The 22041-nt window shown below is 35.5% G+C and overlaps 1 protein-coding gene across 2 annotated transcripts; it reads right to left on the bottom strand.

The window, feature by feature from the left end:
• Positions 1-1807: 1807 nt before the first annotated feature.
• Med4 (mediator complex subunit 4) lies at positions 1808-19166 on the bottom strand. 2 transcript variants are annotated; one of them, XM_046454287.2, is made up of 7 exons: positions 19003-19166; positions 13269-13335; positions 10184-10354; positions 7630-7687; positions 5930-6016; positions 4358-4489; positions 1808-2524 (listed from the first exon to the last, which is right to left on the bottom strand). In XM_046454287.2, exons 1-7 carry the CDS (start codon positions 19152-19154, stop codon positions 2352-2354), a joined length of 840 nt encoding a protein of 279 aa, XP_046310243.1. In that variant the 5' UTR covers positions 19155-19166; the 3' UTR covers positions 1808-2351. The 2 variants fall into 2 exon arrangements, with proteins under 2 accessions (XP_046310243.1, XP_058438557.1); XM_058582574.1 differs by lacking the exon at positions 19003-19166 and adding an exon at positions 18721-18850.
• Between the last annotated feature and the right edge of the window lie 2875 nt (positions 19167-22041).

Raw genomic sequence — 22041 nt, 5'->3', positions numbered from 1 at the left:
AATATGTTAAGTGGAAAATGTATCTAATACAGCTAACCTAGAGAACATCATAGCTTTAGCAACACAGCAAACAGAATAAAGTTGCTGACAATCAGCTAACTTTAGATAAAAGGATTATCCTGGATTATCCAGCCTGGTATAATTGCAAGGATTCTTTAAACGGGGAAGGGTAAGTAGGTAGAACAGAGTCAGTTATGAAGCATGAGAAGTCATGGAATGAGGGTAACTTCAAAAACCTGGAAAAAAAAAGAAACATCCAGAGCTTGCAGGAAAGAAAGCAACCCTATCCATTGATTATTGCCCAGTGAGGCCTATTTTGAACTTCTGAATAAAAAAAAAAAAGTATTCTGAGGTAAATTTGTGCTGTTAATTTAAGCCAACATGTAATGTGTTATAGCAGCAACTGAAAAGACAGTATCAAAAAAACTTAAAAAAAAATTCCTTTGAATGTATCCTACATTTTAAAAATAGTTCATATATAAAATGTTACAACAGAAATCATATATACCCAGTAATAAAAAAGCAGATACATTTTGACATATTCCACATAATGGGGTATCTGCCAGCAAATTTATAAAGTACATATCCAAATGGAAAAATATTCCTAGTACTGTACCAACAAGGCAAGACTTTTAAAAAAATTATTATCCATTCATAAAATATATTCCTAAAAGGAAAGAAATTCAATATCATGTTCTTAATCCTAGATAGCAAAATTATGATTTCTTTAAATGCTATGTTTTAGTCAGTTTTGTGTCACTGTGATCAAAATACCATAGGAGAACAACTTACGGAATAGGGAAGATGCACTCTTCCAGGCACACCCCCCAGTGACTCACCTCCTTCAGCCATGCTCCACCTGCCTATAGTTACCATTCAGTCCTTTCAAACCTGAAATCCAAACGGTCTCAGCTCTCATAATCATTTTACCTCTGAATATTCCTTCATTAACAGAAGCTTTGGGGGACACCTCATAATCAAACCATAACATGTTATTTTCTTTTCTAGAAATCAAAAGTAATAAAAAATTGAAAATACTGAATTCTCAATTCAAGATACAGGTTACTAACAAAACATATACCAGCATCTCAGGAAAAAGAAAAGTATTAATATACATATTAAAGAAAAGTATACATGTAGATTTTTTTAAAAATATTTTTTAGTTGTAGATAGACACAAAACCTTTATTTTTTTTATGTGGTGCTGAGGTTCAAACCCAGAGCCTCACGCATGCTAGGCAAGCACTCCACCACTGAGCCACAACCCCAGCCCCCCCATGTAGATTTTTAAAAAGAAAAATATTACCTATTATTAATTGAACTAACTCTAGGTAAAATGCTAACAGTTTTCTCCTTTGTATTTCACTATATTTACTAACCGTTCCACAACAGAAGCTTAATTACATTTTGCAGTGAGAAAAAGGACACACTAAAACTGACAAATCGGAAATAACTATACAAGTATCTTATTTAAATATGAAGGTTAACCACAAGTTAAGAGTGATTACTTTGGGGAATCTGGAATAAGAGGAAAGAATGGTTTCTTTCTGTTCTAAAATCTTTCATACAATTTATTCTTAAAATCAGACATGACTAAGGTAAATATTTTCAATTATTAAAAAGCATCTCTTCTAATACAAGTGTGGGCCTCTGAGAAACCTACCATTGACTATAATTACTTGTTCAGATATTCATTATATCATGTACATTTTCACTCCAGAATGCTATGTAAATGTTATAAAATGCCATTCGACTCACAGCAATATCTTACTTACACTGAAAACATATTTAAATTAAAAAAGGAAACGTATAAACAAAAGCAACTTTATTTACAAAAATTATAATAATTACAAACAGTACAAATTGAGGCAAGTTCTTCTTTTCTTGCAACAGAAGCCAAGAGACTTTACTTTCAAATGAGTGGTTTTATTATGAAATATGATGCAGATTCAGTAATCCTCTGCTTTTTAAAAAAATACCTTTTGAATAATTGCTAGAAGCCTATTAGTAATATGTACATGGGTTATTTGCCTCAAATCTTATTTCCGGAACTACTATATATAAACCCAGCACAACTGGAAGAGAACAAGGTAGGGCAGCACTGAACTACTGAATCATCTTTTCTTTAATAATAAATTTTGTTTAATCCCAAACATTTGTTCTAGTGGATTAGAACTAAAACCATGGGTTTAGGCTTTAAAAAAAAAATCCACTTTGATTTTAATGTGCTACACAATTCCATCAGAGCCAATACTTATGTGGCTACTGCTTACAAGTAAGCAATTCACTTTCCCTGCTAGTGTTTAAGAAACAGAATTCTACAATATTCAATTCTGTATGCTGTCTCATGTTTTAATCAGAGTCACTACTACTACTTGAGGAGTCAGTTGACATAACTTCTACATCATCTTCATTTTCTTTATTATGTCCAGGAGGTTCCAACAAAAAGTCATTACTGTGATTTGGTGGTAACATATTCATTGACATATCATTTGACTGCCATGGATACTGTGGAGCAAGCACATCTAGAGAAAGAAAGAAGCATATAAGAACAGTTCTATTTGTAATTTATCCACTTCCTAATTATTCTTCCCTTAATGCAAATAATTTGAAGTGAAGTTTTTAGGGCTCAAAATTAAAATACACATTTGGTCACATTAACGATGATCAAATTAAAAAAGATGAAGGAAAACTATGTTTTTAGAAACTAGGAACCTGTTTCTTAAAAAAAAAAAAAAAAAAAAGACTTCAAACAGTTGACATAATTTTTCTTTTGCAAGATTTACAATTACAACTCAAGTACTTCCTACATCTATATACATATTACATGCTATTATATGCAGAAATACTTATGTTCATCATTCATTATTCTACATTATAAACAAATAATAAAATCTACACTAAAATTATAATATATTTAATGTAGATTGAATGCTTTCTTAGAAGAACTGTTATTATAAATGATTCTGATCAAAAAACAGCTGACTGACAATATGTGTATAAGAAATATAAGGAAAGGCCCAAGAAACATTGTATTTATGAAAATGAATAGAACACATAAATAGGTATAGCTCAAGACTAAAGAAAAAGAAGTCAAATTTAAGAGTTAAACAAGAGTGTTATAATATTAACTAGACAGGTAAGCTAGTTGGCTTCAAATCTACCTTTCCCTGGACTCTGAAACCATTTCTCTTCTGCCAGCTGCCACAATATCAAGTTTTGTCAGTAGAGGGCACTGGTGAGACAACCAGAGAACAGGGACTGGAGAGGGCGGGGTTCCCCCTCCCCTTTTCTTCTCCAGGGCCTGGCTGGTCAAGAGGTGCTCATGTCTCAGCAACTTTCAGTGGCAACCTTAAAGGTGGTTTCCTGGTAGTTTTCACCATAATACCATAGGTGGATTCCCAGTTAAGGCTCCCTGGAACCCGGTGGATAATTCCCTTCTTGTAAGTGCTGGTCTCAAAAACCTTATCTGACTTCTCTGCCACAGAATGACACAGCTGGACTAACTAAAACCTCTCCTACTCTGTCCTTTCCTTAGGTCCTGTGTCTTGGTCCTACGTGAGGCAGCAGCTCCCCATGTCTGTTATTCCTGTACTTATTAAAAAAAAAAAAAAAACAGCTCTCTTGACAACTTAGAAATACCCTGCTATAGTTAATAATTCTTTCAATTTTCCTTCCTCAAATAACTGGTGTGGTTTGTCTCCAGTTACTAGATTGTAACTGGCATATAATCCAGTATAATCACAGTGAGAAAGAACAGGAGTACCTAACATTAATATATGCACAGTTGCCCAGTTTGTACTTTAGGTAGCTAAATAATGCATATAAAGCATTTTTAATAACATAAGAATATCCTTAAAATGTAATGTTAAGCAAACAAAGCAGTATCTATAGCACTTTTTTTAAAACAGTGCAAAGATATAGGGATTTAAAAAAGGAAATAAAAATATTTAAAGTGACTGCATCAGAAACAATACATTTTTCCTTTTGATTTTTTCCACTTTACAATGTTCTGCTACATCAAACAAGTTATCTACAAAATATGTATTTATTATTCTATTTCACAACTACAAAAATGATGTTTAGAGCAATAACAATAAAAATGTAGAGGTCTAATGCCCGAGGAAAGTGGTGGAATATTAACAGATAAGAGAGAGAAACAGCTACGACTAATTTCATAAGCTCCATGTAGAAATGAGTCTTTAAAATGGAATAGGCAGAGAGCAGGATAAACTGGCAGAGAACCAGCTATCAAAATAAGTTGGTTAGAATCTCAAATGTTTGCAGTCAAACAGCCCATCACTGTCATCTCTGAAAAACATTAGTCTGTTAGAAAACATTCCTCTGATTAACATTACCTGGCAGTCGGCCTGCTGCAAGGGCATCTCCTGGTAAATGACCATTCACACCGTTAGTGGAAGGATTGTTCATCTGACCCAATAATCCACTTCTCATCTCTAAATCAGTTGGGTATGGTCTACGTGGGTCCCCTAAAAATTAAAGACTACTTTTAATCCAATCATATATATATAATTATTAATGTAAACAATTAATGTTTATTGAAGTATTAATTTTCCTTGATCCACAATAAAAAACTCAAGCTACATTTTAAATTTTGGAATGAGGTCATCTTATCAATTGCCATTGAAAGCATAATAAAATACATGTTTTTGGTTTCTTCTCTGAATCTTCCCGAGAATACACCATTATCTATATGAAACAAAATGAGAAAATAGTCATTTTAGAAAACATTCCAAATGACAATTTAGGAAAATTATACTGTTCTCAATTCTTAACTGGGTTTTCCAGTAAAAAAAAAAAAAAAAAAAAAAAAAATGATATATATTCTGAGGGAGAAGAAATCAGGATACTTTTAAGATAGGAAGGACTCAAATGTTTATTGGAAAGGCTGTCTAAATTAAAACCTTTTTCTATCTTTTTGATCTTGTCATTTAAAAATTAATTCCCATAATTACCTAGTAGACTATCAGGAGCAATGTCATTCCCATTATGAAAGCATACTAAATGGCAGTCTGGGGTTGATAAAAACAGGGCCAGATTTGGACAAACTTTTTAGTAATGTTTCTTACCAACTCCAGATTACTCACCCCCAAAATTGTATTTCCCTTCATGCTTTTATCATGGTAAAACATCAATTTTAGAAGTTGAAATAGCAGTCTTATTCCTCCAAAGAAGCTCTACCATAAATCTCTTATAGTTTATCCATGGTCAACGTAATTGCAGCTTGTTACTCTCTTTGCTGTTTCTAATTATTCCAGCTCTTTCTAGGCCTGTTGTGTTTGCTGTTGGGTGCTCAGCGCTTTGTCTAAATTTAGCACGTAAGAGGGTTGAGATTGTCAGTTTCTCAGACTAGATTCTTTGTGAAATCCTAATGGCTCTTAAGAATTAGCTTCTGGCCAGGCTACGTTTTATAAGCATATAAATCTATTGCTTAAGAAGCATCACATATTAACCTGTACTTTTTAAGTTATTAACTACCAGAGATTGAACCCAGGGGCACTTAACCACTGAGCCCCAGCCTCAGCCCTTTTTAATTTTATTTTGAGACAGGGTCTTTCACTAAGTTGCTTAGGGCCTTGCTAGGTTGCTGAGGCTGGCTTTGAAATTGAGATCCTCCTGATTCATCCTCCCAAGCCGCTGGGATTTCTTATAAGCATGTGCTACTGTGCCCTGCTACTAACTTTTTTTTTTTTTTTTAAAGAGAAGAAATACAGTTACTGGTGTAAATGGCTTTATAGAAAACCGAATATAGAAAACATATATTATTTATAAGACATTAAAGATATGAAAACATCTTCATTAGCAGATGTTTTTAAGGATAAACCCATTTTGGATTTAAATCTACCTTTGTATTCAGACTCCTAAAAATTTTCAAAACCACATACAGCTAGTAGAAGAAGTATTTTTACCTGGAACCCAGGTCAGTGGGGCACACACGGCATTGCTTGCACTGATCCTATGTGCATACTTAATTATTTCTTCAGAGGAGATAGCACCTGAGGGTGAAGGGGACAATGTGACCATTTAGTCTAATAAACATACAAGTTTAGAAATACATGTACAATAGTCACATATCATACTTAAAATATCTGAAAATAGAATAATCTTAGCCAGCTGCCTTCCCAAATTTTATTTACAGACATATGCACATACATATGCATGTTATCTTGAGTAATCTTGTTCCTTAGTTTGAGTAATACACAGTTACACATAGTCTCAAACTAAGGAACAAGATTACTCATTCAGCAAAATCAACTGACAGAAACAAATTTGGGAGAATAACCATGATAATGCTCAATAATTTAATTTCAATTATTAACTACCATCAAATATCATTACTCTGGAAGCAACAGTGGATAAAAATTAAATTGAGAAAACAGTGTTTCATTTCCCAATGTCATCCAAGCTATGAAATCAGCAGACAGTTCATACTATTCTTTGTGATTAACATGTCTCTAAGCTCTGAACAGACACAGAGAAAAGTATACAACATATTTATTAGATGAAAAGTTAAGTTGCTGAATATGTATAGCATAACCTAATTTTTTATAATATATGTGCATGTGTGTATCTGCATTTTTTTAATACATATACACAGATCTAGAAAAAAAAATCTGGAAATACACACACCAAATATCAACAGCAGCTACCTCTGAGAAGTTAGAGCAACTTACTTTTCATTCTATAAACTTTAGATCTGTTTCCATTAACAAAGTAACTGTGTAAGTGTATGAAAATTTTGAGGACTAAAAATAACTCAAAACTATAGACTAGATTTCAGAAACTTAGCCTCAATCACCTGTTTTGGAGATTTGTTTCCTACTAGAGAAGCCTGGCCCATCTCTCATAGTATATTAGCTATTTTTTTCATATGTAACTGTCAGAAAGTTAGTTCCCAAAGAAATAGGAAAGAGGAAAGAAAATCAGACAATAAATCTGAGGTGATTAAATGTAAATCAAGTTTACAAGTCACGAAAGGCAAGTAATTTGACTTTTTTGGAGGGGTACTGGGGATCAAACTCAGGGGCAATCGACCACTGAGCCACATCCCCAGCCCTATTTTGTATTTAGGGTTGCTTAGTGCCTCACTTTTACTGAGGAGGGCTTTGAATTTGAGATCCTCCTGCTTCAATATTTAAAGAAAGAGAAAGAGGGAGAACAAAGTGGGAGACCAGGGCAGGAAGGCTCTCTGGGCCCCTACATCACTAAATATGGCTTACATCTCAAAGCTGTTGCTAGCTCTGACTTCAAAATATCCCAATATAAATTGTCCAATGGACATTCTCTTTCATTCTCTCTATCCTGCGCTCCAAGATCCAATTCAAATCCCACTTCTCATTTCCTTCTCTCAACAATTTTATACACCATTTATTGTACATCTGCATATACAGCCATAAATTGCCTTCTATTATTTTTTCTTATCATCTGATGTGATACTTCTACCTCCCTAAGGATGCCTCCTACAGTGGTAGAACATCACACACTTTAAAATGAAAACTTATTGGGAATCTTTTCAACAGCAGCAAATGATTACCAGTAATATTCTCATCAGCTTCTTGAAACAAGAACTCGGGTTTCTCAGGTCATCCAGTCTTCCCATGGTACTAACCTTTTCTTGCTTTTTCTATTGACTTGAGTTTCTCTTTTGCTTGGTAAACAGCTGTTGCCTAATTTAAACAACATTAAAAGAAGTATGATTTATTTTCACCTTTGTCAGGCATAGTTTTGGGCTTAATTCACAAGATCACTTATATTCACTGGAAAAATCTGCTAAATTTGAAAATCCCCAAAATTTATTCTTCATATTCTGAAACACCACTTGATATCATTTACGGTAGTTCTATTTACTATAAGAAATATTATATTCATGAACCAGCCCGCCATACACAAATAGTTGTTAGAAATAAGGTGTAAACTGAATGATTTGCTAATTTGTTTTGTCATTTATCATCTCTGCCAAAGAGAGACAGATCATGCATTTAAAAATTTCTTATTCTTGGGGCTGGGGATATAGCTCAGTTGGTAGAGTGCTTGCCTTTCATGCACAAGGCCCTGGGTTGGATCCCCAGCAACACACACACACACACACACACACACACACACACACACAGAATTCCTATTCTTGCATCTAATTGAAGGATAGATGTTAAGTTTTTCTAGTTTACAAACAACATTCTTAGATTGATTTTCTTACTCATTTATACATCACCTCAATATTTAATGACTGTCATCACAAAAGCAACACCTCATCACCCAAGGTACACCCACAGACAAAATAAAATTAAGCTAATATATGCATATCCTCAGCTACAAACACAGTAGTTAAAAGTCATGAAGTCAGGGGCTGGGATTGTGGCTCAGCAGTAGAGCGCTCGCCTAGCACGTGCAAGGCCCTAGGTTCGATCCTCAGCACCACATAAAAATAAATAAATAAAATAAAGGTATTTTAAAAAGTATGAAGTCAGAGAGATCTAGGTTTAATTCCCTTCTCCTTTTTTAGCCTCATTAGGCAAATTACTCATTTCCTGTCTTTCTTCATTTGAATACTGGCACCGACTTTATATAAATTGTTACGAAGATTGAGATAATGCATATAAAATGTAAAGAATGGGGACTAATACCTAAGTACTCAATATGATTTGCTATTATCTAACCAAAAAAATCCATTCTCATGGTACTAGTGCACATAAATAATCATTTTCAGAAATCTAATCAAAAGAATTAAATCCAAGGTAGGAATGGTGGGGTGTGCCTATAAATCCCAGCAACTTGGGAGGCTGAGGCATGAGGATCCCAAGTTAGAGGCCAGCCTTAGCATTCAGTGAGACTCTGTCTCAAAATAAAAAGGGCTGGGAGTAGAGCACCCCTGAGTTCAATCCTAGCATGTTAAAAAAATAATAAAAGAATATAATCCAAATTCTGAAAAACCTTTATCTGCAAGGATATTCGTCAAAACATTTGTTATAACACAAACTTAAAAACTAAACAAAAAGGATATAATTATATGGAAAATGAACATTCAAGTTGCAAGAAAAAGTACTTGAAAGTCTGTCAGCACCCTGCTAATTACAATAAGGTAAAATACCAAATACAACTGAAACTCAAAGGAAATAGGCCAAACTGTGAATGGTGGCATTATACAAGCTGTGGGATTAAAGGTAATTTTTCTTTCTTTCCAGTTTTCTGTACTTTTATAATTTCTTTTGATAGACAAATATTACTTTCATAAGAAAAACATATTTCATTATAGACATATTTTTTAAAAAGCATGAGAGTGTTTCTTCAGTAGGGGTGGTTAAGTTATCCCTGAACTGCTCAGACTATATACTGGAATCTGTTTTGGCACATTTTTGAAGGGGTTCAACGGTGATAAGAATGCCAGCAATGACTGGTCCATATGAAAATCAAACTCAGCTGTTTCTGTATTACCATAAAATTACAATTCATTAGTTAGTATTTAGTGAACAAACTGAGCCAATAATAGTAAATAAGGTCTGAGGTTGTGGCCCAGTGGTAGAGCACTTGCCTAGCATGTGTGAGGCATTGGGTTTGATTCTCAGCACCACATATAAATAAATAATGTAAAAATCCATCAACAACTAAAAAATATATATAAATTATAATAGCATCAAATAAATTGCCTCTTCAAAATAGTAGCCAAGAACAGCAAAGGAAAGATTAAACATCTTTCACAGATTATCTAAATCCCACCTGGTTTAAGATAGAAGACCAAATCAATTAATGTAAATTTTAATCAATTTATGAAAATAGTACATATTTTTACTGATTTTGAAATATTTTAAAAACTGCAGATTTAGCCTGTTAACAATTAAAACTTACATTAGACCAGGATAAAAGTAAAACTTCTCATTTCTACAATTCAATATTATGAAATCTTTAAATCATGAAAATGTAGTTAGAAAGTAACAATTTTACTACTAATTTTCAGACTATCTGAAAATAGAAAGTATAAAAGGAAATGATAATGGCCTTTACTCACAGAATGTCACTTTCAGACTTTGAAAGTCAAAGTTTTTCACAGAATGTCACTTTCAGACTTCGAAAGTCAAGGTTTTTGCTCTTCAGAATACTTACAATAGAGCTATTTTTCAGAAATAAATTAATAACATCCCTTTCTCTTTAAGAACCAACTGCCAACTTACCAGTATTTGTTCTGCTTCCTTTAGTTGTTTCTGTAGTTGCTGAATATCACTGTCTCTCTTTTCTACTTCTTTTTCTAAAACTTGCATTTCATGATGGATTTTCCCCTGATTAAGTGCCAATTTCATTAGTTCTTGAAATTCCCCATCCCGGTGAATTAATAATTCCAGGACCTGTCATGTAATAGTTGACTGAATCAGACAATAGAAAATTGAAAGGCTACATTTCATTGAGACAAAGAATCCATTCCTGAATTAGCCAGACTATAAAATTTTAACATCTCTAAAACAGTATGTTAATAATAAAAATAGCCTACCAATGATTATTTTGGGAAGCAGATTTAATATCAAGATTTTCTACTTTTTCTGTTCTTCTTTCACGCAAAACAAAACTAGTCTTTCAGAACTAGCAATATGCCAAACTAAGCAGGTTTATTTATTTCCCAGAGAAGAAAAAAATTTTTAAGTTTATTCTTTAAAATACAACGTAATGATGGGCTGGGGTTGTGGCTCAGTGGTAGAAAACTTGCCTTGCTTGCATGAGGCACTGGGTTTGATCCTCAGCACCACATAAAAATAAATAAATAAAGATACTGTATCCATCTACAATTAAAAAAATATTTTAAAAATACAATGTAATGAAGTTCTCCCATTATTTGGTATTTGAGATGATTTTAGGTGGCACCAAGAACTTAGTCTTATAATTATACTTTGTATGAATATATATTAGAAAAAAAATAACTGCTTAGGATAAAGATGGCCTGAAAAAGAGTAATTTCAAAGTACAGTAAATATGTGCATAAATAGGTGCTAAATGGATATGGCAAAAGGCTATGAAGGATAAAATGCATAAAACAGAAAGTCTGGGGTTCAATTTCTAGTCTCTCATTTGCTAGCAAGTGTGACTTAGGAAAAGTCACCAATTTCTCCAAGCCCGAGAGACTTTACCTCCTCAGACTTACCCCGCTTAGAAAAAGGGATAAACTAGTAGTACCTATCACATAAGTTATTTGAGGACTCATGATATAAAGGGTCTCTGTTAAGTACACAGAGAGCTTGGCAAAGGCTAGTTACTGCCATCACTACCTATTACAGAATTAAGATGCAAGTCTCACTTTATTTAATAAAACCTCAGAAAGGAAATGGCTATCAAAAATCCAAAATCAGGGTTGGAGCTGTAGCTCAGTGGCAGAGTGCTTGCCTTACACATGTGAGGCACTGGGTTCAATCCTCAGTACCACATAAAAATAAACAAATAAAATAAAGGCATGCTATCCATCTACAACCACCCCCCAATAAATAAATAAATAAATATCCAAAATCAATTTTTAAACTATTTTTAAAAATTCACTGAAGACTAATATCTGCAGGCATGCTTTTTCAAGTTACTTTTGACATCAAATTCCTCTCATTTTAAAGAACCTCTACCAATAAAAGACAGAAAATTAAGCTTCAACTTCTATCCATGTATTAAGAATATTTTAAATAACAACTTAAAGCTTTTTCTGGGGTAAAAAAAAAAAAAAAAAAAAAACTATAGTATCTAGTAGACCAATAATTCCCATTTTTTCCCAAGTCACAGGAGGTGAAAGCTAAGTTTCCATTTCTATCAAAGCAAATAGTACACATTATTAGTTCCATGACAACTTTCAAGAAGTTTACAGTTTGACCTAATTTGTATGCTACTAGAGAAAAACATTCTCTCTTCAGTTTGCTCAGCAGGGAAAATTTATTCAACTGAAGTCAGAAAACCCAGGTTCTAGTTCCACTTCCTATAACCACTAGTTCATTTGTTCACCCTGGAGCTCAATCTTGCAGGAGGTTAAACTGAAGATCATTAAGATCCTTTCTAACTCTAAGATTCTATATGAAATTATAAAAATTCAAATAAAACAGTGGCTAGAAAACTCTCAAATGGGTATATGCCTCACTAACATTTACAAGTTTCAATGAAATAACACAGGAATCCATAGTACTAAGTACAAGAAAACAATTGGCAGAATTGCTACTCCTTAAAAACTTTAAGAAGGTTAGTGCTGATTATACAGGTCTTAGTTCTATTTTGATTGCATTCTGAACAATCTCTGTGTGCCTGATTCATAGCAAGCATTTAATAAGTGCCTAGGAAATAAAGTCAGGACTTAGATTTCATTTTCTGCACACAGGGGTTGAAGTTAAGTCCTACTTAAACTCATAGGTATTTATTAAAAGACTATTTGAGATGAGGTATCTTAATACAATAAATGTGTTCAATCTTTTCTTTTTCTAAAAACAAAACAAAAACCATAATACTACATCCCTAAGGTTCTCTCACTTGTGGCCTTATTTGAATTTCCTCTCCCCTCAAAGAAAACAGGTTCTCTAACACTACTCTATTGAGTCATCAAATTTCTCTGCCCTCAAAGCATGCTGAAAGATAAAACTAAGATAATCATGAGGCAGATGATGGGGAAGTCTATTATACAGTCTATTATACTGTCTCCTCTTATATTTTTACCTCTTTTTAAAGAAGGTTAATCTTCCCCATTCATTTTCTGTTTAAAATGACTGTGGGGAAAACATAAAATTTATTATTCCTTTAAACCTCCTAAAACATTTCAGAATCAGAAAAAAAATCTTTGCACTAAAGAAAACTAGAAAGTATTAAAAAAATAATAAAAACTACCTGTAAATTCAACACTCACAAAATAACCTGTATTTACAGTTGTATGCGCTTGTATTTCCATTCATTTTCAAGTTGCCTTAAAGGGAATCATGCATACAATAAAGAGCTAAGTTTATGAGAACATTCCTTTTGATTTAACAAATTATTTAAATTTCTATTTAACAAATCTTTGTTGGCTAATTCAAAAGACAAAATAAAAATCTATAACTAGAATTATAAGGGTAAATAATAAAATATTTTTAAGCACAATTAAACTTATGTGATATAAAGGAAATATTAAAGGTTTCAAGAAAAACCTTCTGTTCCCACACAAAGTAACCAAAGATAGGAAACAGAAATTCTCTCTCTCTCTCTCTCTCTCTCTCTCTCTCTCTCTCTCACACACACACACACACACACTTAATTAAGAAAGAAACCACCTACTTGGTTTTCCTCTCCAGACTGTAACAATTTTTGGTTTCTTGAAATAGCCAGCATTTCTATAAGTTCCCTAAAACAAAAACCAAAAAAAAATTAAAAATTGGCAACGTAAATACAATAGAAATTTCCTTAACTGCTCTCAAGCCAACCAAGTTGGTTCACTGTACTCACAGCATGCTGGACACCCATGGCTGCTGCCCTGTAGTGACTATGTCTAACCAGTCGCACTGCACTCTCACCAAGATTTGGTTGTGTGTGTTAACTTATTTATACAAGTTTTACTTATTGCCACAGTTATATATATCCATTATATAAATGCCAATAAAATACGACTATGAATAGAAAGAAGCCTTTCCATTAAACCGAAGCTGAATGCTTATAAAGATTCAACAGAGGTTTGCAAAGCACAACTGTGAAGAACCAGGGAAAAGTCAGAAAAGCTCAAGGAAAGTCTGCCTGATGAAAGGCTAAATTCTCATTTCCCTTCAAAGAAAACCAAGTAGAAAATGTGGACAATGCATTATGAGTGGAAAACACCTACATCAGAGGTCTGCAAGCCAAATTGAGCAAGCTGCAGTTTTTGTAAACAATGTTTTCTTGGAAGACAGTTATGCCTAGTGAGTTATGTATGTGCATGATTGTTGTCCCTCTACAAGGGCAGAGCTGAGTAGTCTGCAGGATGGACCATATGGCCTGAAAAAGCATAAATACTTACTATCTGACCCTTTACCAAAGAGCTTTCTGACTCCTGTCTTATATGAAAGATAAGCAATGAAACATAAGTTTTGTTTTAAAGTAAAACAAAGCAATTAAGGAATGCATGAATCATTTTTTAATGATTCTCCACTTTAATTGAATTTACTAGCTAAACATCCACGAGGTAAGAAGGATGCTTACATATAACAAAACTCTCAGTGGTAGAGCCTTGCCTAGCATGTGTGAGGCACTTGGTTCGATTTTTCAGCACCACATATAAATAAATAAAATAAAGGTCCACTGACAACTAAAAAAAAAATCTTTAAAAAACTCCATCTTAATAGATATGCCAATTTTCCTATATGAAAATTAGTATGAAATTAGGAAAAATATAACAGGTGATATTTTGTATTACTTTCAAACTTTCTGATATTTGGGAGTTTTCAAAATTATGTGAGAGAGGACAGCTTCATGGCTACCTACCTGACACTGCTCTGGTTAGACCTAGTGTTTGAACCTTCTCCTTAGCTGCCACAGTATTTTTACCTGCCTTCCTTTCCTGCTAGCTTCATACCATTTTTCTGACTGGTGCCAAGTAAACTGAATCCTCTCCACTACTACTTCCCCATATCATTGTGTATGAATTAATTAATGAGTGAAAAAAGGTGGACATGGAAATGCAAAGTCTTCATTCATTCATCTACTCATTCATTAAATATTTATGTGCCAAGCATTTGCTTGATGCTTAGGTTATAAAAATGAACAATAGTACTTAAATTCTAATACAGAAGATAGAAATAAACCAGAATGATAAAAGTTGAATAGAAAATAAAGCAGTGTGTTACTTTAAAGACTGTCTGCAAGGTGAGTTGGACACTTAAACTGAATGGTCAGGGAAGGCCTCTCTAAGAGAATTTTTTTTTTTTTTTTTTGAGGCAAGATATGAATTAAATGACAGGAGCCAGCCTTGAACTCTGGGAGGAAAGAATACTGAACAGAAGACACAGCTAATTCAGTAGCCCAAAGATCCTCTGAACACTGAGGAGAGGGATACTAAGTGAAAAAGGTAGGTTTGTAGGACTTTATAGTCATAGTACTGGTACATGACTAGTGTTTCACACTGAATGCAAAAAGACACTGGATCATTTTAAACAAGGAAACCTGTGACCTGGTTTACATTTTTAAACAACCACAGAATTGACCATAATAGGGCCAGGATGGGAAGCAAGTTAGGTACTGCAGGCAAAGATGATACTAGTTTTGACTAGAGTGTAACCTTTAGGATTTAGTAATAAAAACGGGGAACACAGATTAGGATATACTTGGAAGGCAGAGCTGACAGAACTTGCTGATAAATTAGAGTGACATTACATGAAGAATTATATCAACCTTTTGCTGGACCCCAGAGATGAGTAATAGATGATAACCTCATAAGAGGCGATTTCAGGTATGGTAGTGGTAATTAGGGAAGGGAGAGTGTGATGGGAAATGGAGAATAAGTCTTTTCCTGTTTTTCTTGCAAATCTGGGAGTAAACATTTATAGAAAGTCTTCCAAGGGCTCACCTTAGGCACAGGAGTGCGGGGGGGGGGGGGAGCTAAGATTTAGTGCTGTTCCATAGCAGTCCCTAGGACAAAGAAAAAACTTCTGTCCTCCTTAATTATGAAAAGAAGCTGAAGGAACTTCCCTGCCCATTCTCTGGTTATAGGTGTGAAGGTAAGAGCCCTGCCCTGACACAGAGGAAGAAGGTCTATTCCTGGCATAACAAATTAGAATCCAGAAACCTTCCCCCAGAGACTATAATTAACATACAAGTTAAAGCCTATTTTACTGGTGGCACTACACTTCAAGTAAATTATAAGTAAATAATTAAGAGCCTGGTGTGAAAAACTCAGGACTCCTATCAACATGGTTTCTACAGGACAGTGAGTTCTCAGGTACATACAGGTTAAACTTCTGTAGAGAAGTTCTAATGACCCAGGGATGGCAAACCAGTAAGTGACATCTCTTCCACTACCACCACCAACCTCCAACCATCTTCAGGATCCTAAGAAGTAAATTTTCACTTATCCACCGTCATTCTTTAGGGATGAACAAATACGGTAGCAGATAAGTCATCCAAAAATCAAAGAAAAAATAACTACAAGATTATGGTTATTATTACAGATTGCAGAATACCTGAAGAAAGAAGAAACCAATCTGTCAATCAATACAGTGAGGAAGACTATAAATTAAAGAGAAACCAGTCTTTCTGGCACCTCTGGAGAAGAACAACAGAACTACAGTTTCTTTCAAAGAAAGCAAAAGAAAACTCGGCACCTCAGCTGATCATGTACAGCTGGAGAGTTGAAGAAGAAAGTTTCAGAAATAGGTTTTTGAGAAAAATTTTAAATTATTTACTACTTCTGTAGGTAAATACATCTTATCAAACAGGAAATGCTATACTCGCAATGAAGCAAAAAAAAAAAGAAGAAAGAAAACAAATATGAAAAGCTATAAGTTGGTCAAATCTAAATTTAGACTAAAATTTAACATAACTGATTAATTATGCTATCTCAAGTGAAGAGTACATGAATATCAAGTATACGCAAACCCACAGAATCTGAAAGCATCAGAAAAACACATTTCAGAAACCCAACCTAGCAGTCAACACAAAGACAAGATCTCAAGGCTGACTACAGAGTTGTCCAACATATAAAGACCATTAACCTGGGGCTGGGATTATAGCTCAGTGGCAGAGCACTTGCCTTGCACATGTGAAGCACTGGGTTTGATCCTCAGCACCACATAAAAATAAACAAAATAAAGATACTATGTCCACCTATAACTAAAAAAATAAAATAAAAATAAGAAAAAAAAAAGACCATTACTCTTGATGGATAGGCTCAGGAAAAAACTGAACTTGGTGAATACAAAACACACACACACAGGTTATTTTAAAAAATTATGCTACATCAATTAAAGCTTAGCAAGAAATGAACTTACTGGGCTTTAAAGTAAAAAGAAGTATAGTTCAATGACTATTCAAAGGGAAAAATTTTTAATAAGACGTACCCAAAACAAACAGCAGCAGCTACCTTCTAAATAGGGTGTCACTTCACAGAGATTATAGTTACAGAAAAACTGACCCCCACCATCCATCCATACTATATGGCTGGTCAAAATGAACAACAATAACAAAAAAGTAAAGAACAGTTTAAGTTGACTAATTTCACACTCAACTACACTACCAAAATTCCTCAGCAAAGATTTTAGAAGCCAACAAGTATTAAATTTAACTTCAGGTGAGAATTCTTCCAGAAAAAAAGGATTAATAGTATTTCAAGTAGAACACTGTACACAATTCAAACTGGAAAAACTGGCTCATACATGAGAAACAGTACTTTCCAATTAATAATTAGTTGTTTGGAATTCAATGAAACACAAATTTATATCAGAACTATGTGGCTACTTCTCCAAGGTATCTCAGAAACTGAAACTAAAATATCATTCTAAAAGCATTGGTTAAGCTGAGCATACTGAATTTTTCGTATGAGCACCAGTCCTATTTAGAAAAGCAGGAGACTAGGTGACATTTACAGAATGTAAATTTTAATAACTTACAAAAACAACAATATGAACTAAACAAAGCTTCAATTAGTTGTTCCAAAGATAGCCAGGTTACACAGAACAAAGGAGTGAATAATTTACTGGAAATATCTTACTCCAAATACTGACTTGCTAGTTTCATTTTACTAAGAAAAAATGTGAGCATTCATTTAAGATTAGCTAATAAGGAAACTCATGGATCCTATACAACAAACTATAAATCCAGCAAAGAAGGAAAAATAATTATGAATCTATGTAAACATACAGTAAAGACATACACAGTAACAATGTCCTTTACTTTTCATTATCAGCTATAGTTATCAGCTGTAGATAAGCGTGATATCCTTTTCTATAACCAGCAGTACAATGGATTTGTTTACACCAGCATCATGATAACCATAAAAGTAAAGTTTTGCATTACAATGTTAGGATAGTTAAGAAGTCGTTAGGTAATAATTTTTTTTCTGCTCCATTATGGTCTTATCAGACCACCAGTGCATATAACCAAATTCAGTCCATCTGTGGCTAAGGTATTGGCACTTCAGCTCATTGGACAATGGTACTCTACCAAATATCATTTTTAGAAGGAAAGTGATATGAGATGCCCTTTTAAACACACAATCTAATATTGGTTATTACAGAAAAATAAAATACAGAAGTATGAAAGCAAGTAAAACTGTTAGGGGCCTGCCTGACAGTGGGATAGGAATGAATGGGGAAATCTGGAAACAGAAGTAATGCAATTTAATAACCAAGTTAACATAAGCCGTTAAGAAAGCCTCCAATCTGAAAGGTTTATCGTGAAAGGTAAATGAATATGGACAATGACATCCAATTTATCTCCTATCTCTGCCACACAGGCAACACTTCAGCCAACACAAACAACTTTAAATTCCACCACGTCGCGCATACTCATGTTTCCAGGCTTCTGCACTTGCTGTGCCATCTCCCTGCCTCCTAATGGGTCTGGCGAACTCTTCCCAAGCAGCCCTTTCCAGGAAGTCTGCCCTGACCACGGCCGGAACAGGTACCCGGTCCCTGTGCTCACCTTTCTTCTAAAAACAGCCCCTGTGCCCGTCCTTGTTTACACATCTGTCTCCTTCTAGACACTGAGCACCTCCACTGCGGCCTCCAGCCTCCCTCTCTGCAGTCTCCCAGCGCTAGGTACCTACGAGGCATTTCTTCACTGCTGGGTGAATGTGGACGAAGGGGCTCAGACTCAGCGATTTCTTAACATCCTCCACGGTTCTTAGCGTTCCATTGTAACTACAATTACTAAAATGTCCTCTAGCGGGGGCGGAAATGGTGTTCAAGAGTTCAGGAAGAATGGAGACCCCCACATAGGACACTTGTGCACCGTAGATTCCTGAGCTCGACCCGCCCAACTGACTCCCAGGGACCAACGCAAAACACCCGGAACCTGCTCTATCTGGGCTCTCAGGCCGGAACATTACCTCGAAAGGACCTCCAGGTCTTCAAGAGCAGACAACAGCCGCTCCCTCGTGCTGTTACCGCCAGACGATACCGAGCCACCCGCCAGCCTTTCTTTCTCCTTCTCCCCACTCAAAGAAGCCGCCATGTTCCAGCGGGCCAGTAATGGAAGCATGCGCAGTATACGCTGGCGCCGCGAGAGGCAGGCTGGGAAAGCGGAAAAAAGGATCGCCGAGGCGAGGGGTAGAGAGGCCAGGCCAGAGCGCCCTCTGTGCTTCTGGAGGTGCACTGCGGGCGCCGGCGCCATCTGCTGGTTTAGGGAGGGCTTCTTGGATCTAAATTCTGGGAGTAATTGCTGGACCAAAACCAGGAGACAGCGTGGGCTGGTTCTCCTGGGACTTCAGTTTTTCCAGCAGCAATAAGACGTTTCTGATCAACAGGTTTTAAGCATCTTAGGGAATTACTTAATTGTTTACCTTTTGCGTCAGTTTCTTCATATGAGATGTGTCTCCTCCGTATTCACCTCTCTTCAGTCTGTAACTCATCGTGTTATTCCAACCCTCCTGTTGGGCCCCACTGGGAGGCTGCGGTAGGCACCTTAGAACAGGAACCATGTCCCCCCCACCCCCCAGGAAAACCCAGGTGGCATAAAATTTACCGTCGTTAACCATTGTAAATATAGTGCTAACTGGGTATTAAAGACATTCCTACTGTTAAGCAACCATCCATCCCCAAAACTCTTTTCATTTGTAAAATTGAAATTCTATACTCATGAAACACCAGCTCCCCCTATCTAACCTCCTTACAGCCCCTAGCCACTACTCTATGAGTTTGAATACTCTAAGAACTGTGTATGAGTGGAATCACAGTATTTATCTTTTTCTCGCTGGTTTATATCAGTTAGCATAATGCTCTCGAGGTTCATCTGTGTTTCAGCATGTGTCAGAATATCCTTACTTTTTAAGTTTGAATAATATTCTATTGTGGGTGTATGCATGCACGCGCATGCACACACACACACACACACATACACACACTCCATATTTTGCTTATCCATATATCTGACAATGGGCACTAAGTTTGCTTCAACAGGTATGTGTGTGTGTGTGTGTGTGTGTATTCATTCCTGGGAATGGAACCACCCAGGAACACTCTACCACTGAGCTACATCCTCAGCCCCAACACCCATTTTTAATTTTAGAGACAGGGTCTCACTAAATTGCTGAGGCTGTCCTCTAATTTACAATCCTTAGGAGTCACTGGGATCATAGGCATGCACAACTGGCCCTGTCACTTCTGTGATTTTTATAATTCAACTCTGTACCCATACCTCTCCCAACAAAATGTTTTGATCATTGATGGATGATTGTTGAACTGAATGAGTCAATATAGTATGTGAGTGGCAGTTAATTAAAACTGTAAATAATTGATACAGCACCGATTTAAAACCAGAACTGGGTGTCAAAGCTAAAAATATACCTTAGCACACTTTTCCTGGGGAGATCAATGAAGTAGGGAACTTTCCCTACCAGGAAAACTCAGAGTTACAACTCTATTGAGAGTTAGGGTTTCTGCTGTTATAAAAGACAAGATGAAGATGCCACCTACAGACACAAGTTTCACCCTATCATCTTTCATTTAGATGCTGACTCCTTCTGAGCACCTATAATTGACAATTCCCTAAGGGACTCATTGCATAAATTCGCTCATGGTAACAGCTGCATAATCCAGAATGCCAGTTTATGAAAATGAAAAGTAATAATACTAAGCACATTTTTCTCTTAGACAAACCTATATGGGAAAAGCCAGTTATCACTAGCCTGTTGTCTAATGAACTCGAATGAGAATAAATGAAGACAGTTTAAAAAATTAATGATGCAGTAATTAGTCCATGTATCTTCACAGTGCATGGATATTTGTGTTAAGGAGATGGAATGTTTGGGTTCATAGGTCAGGTGCCTTCTCCCCTAAACAGTGCAAAAGACCCATAGACACCTTTTGTTTGCTGACCATCCCCCGCTTCTGCTCTGAGCTAACTCCACTATTAAATGCAGTCAATTCTCAGGCAATGGAATAAATTAAATACAAACTTATTTAATTCTAATTGCATTCTGAGCATTATCCTACCAGTATCCTAGTCAATAATTTCTTATGTTAAGTTTCCAGGATGCCAAACTCCTACAGTATGGGTTGGTTTTGTTTACTCGGTTCTTATAGGCTCATCTCGGACCACGTTTCTTGCGGAGGGAGAGAAGAGATCATATTGGTATAGCTTCCACATAAAAATTCAGGGCAGGGTCGAATCAGTTTATGACCAATTACAGGTGCTACTTTGCAGACATTGAGGATCAGTATATGGAGGATGTGTGTGTATTATGAACTCCAGGCCTCCTCAGATTTATTGCAGATTCATCTGCACACTGAACAGTATCTACAGACTGGAAAGTAACAACATCTCCCACAAATAAACTCTCATGCAATTTGTACAGATCCTGGTGTGATTAACAAAATTTGAATTATTTTGTTAAGCATTCCAGAATTCACAGTAACTTCAAGTATAAAGTATTAATCGATACATCCAAAGAGGATGCTAATCCCTTCTTGTGAAAATTTATTTGTTTAACATGCCAAGCACTGCTTTAAGTACTTTAAAATACTAACTCATTTAGTTTCCATAACACTCTTATGAAATAAGTACATTTATTATCCCTGTGATTCAAATAATGGAAGTGGTGGAAAAGAGATTCAGAGACCAGCTGAGGTAAGGTGAATGAAACCTGGAGTCTGTGCTATTGATTGATTGATTGATTCATACTAGGGACTGAACTGAGGGGCACTTAACCACAGAGCTACATCTCTAACCCTTTTTATTTTTTATTTTGAGACAGGGTCTTGATAAATTGCTGAGACTGATCTCAAATTTTCAATCCGCCAGCCTAAGCCTCCAGAGTCTCTGGGATTTTAGGCATGTGTCATGCCCCTAGCTGTCTGTCCTCTTGGTTATTCTGACCTCTTTTTAATGAAAATATGTCTTTATGTACTGAGAAAGGATTGGGAACTTC

This window comes from Marmota monax, unplaced genomic scaffold, assembly GCF_021218885.2.
Source record: "Marmota monax isolate L192 unplaced genomic scaffold, Marmota_monax_Labrador192_F-V1.1 WCK01_AAM20220418_F8-fsc00011, whole genome shotgun sequence".
NCBI classification, from domain to species: Eukaryota; Metazoa; Chordata; class Mammalia; order Rodentia; family Sciuridae; genus Marmota; species Marmota monax.
Note: the sequence above shows the minus strand (reverse complement) of the source record. Positions and strands in the feature narration are given on the sequence as shown.

What these genes read in the sequence shown, in the direction of transcription:
- Med4 (XM_046454287.2), bottom strand. Translation starts at nt 19,154, where the DNA reads ATGCTTCCATTACTGGCCCGCTGGAACATGGCGGCTTCTTTGAGTGGG. An exon ending in AATAGAAAAAGCAAGAAAAG is followed by an intron (nt 6,017 to 7,629) that starts GTTAGTACCATG and finishes CTTCACCCTCAG; the next exon opens with GTGCTATCTCCTCTGAAGAA. An exon ending in TGCAGCAGGCCGACTGCCAG is followed by an intron (nt 2,525 to 4,357) that starts GTAATGTTAATC and finishes TTCTTTCTCTAG; the next exon opens with ATGTGCTTGCTCCACAGTAT.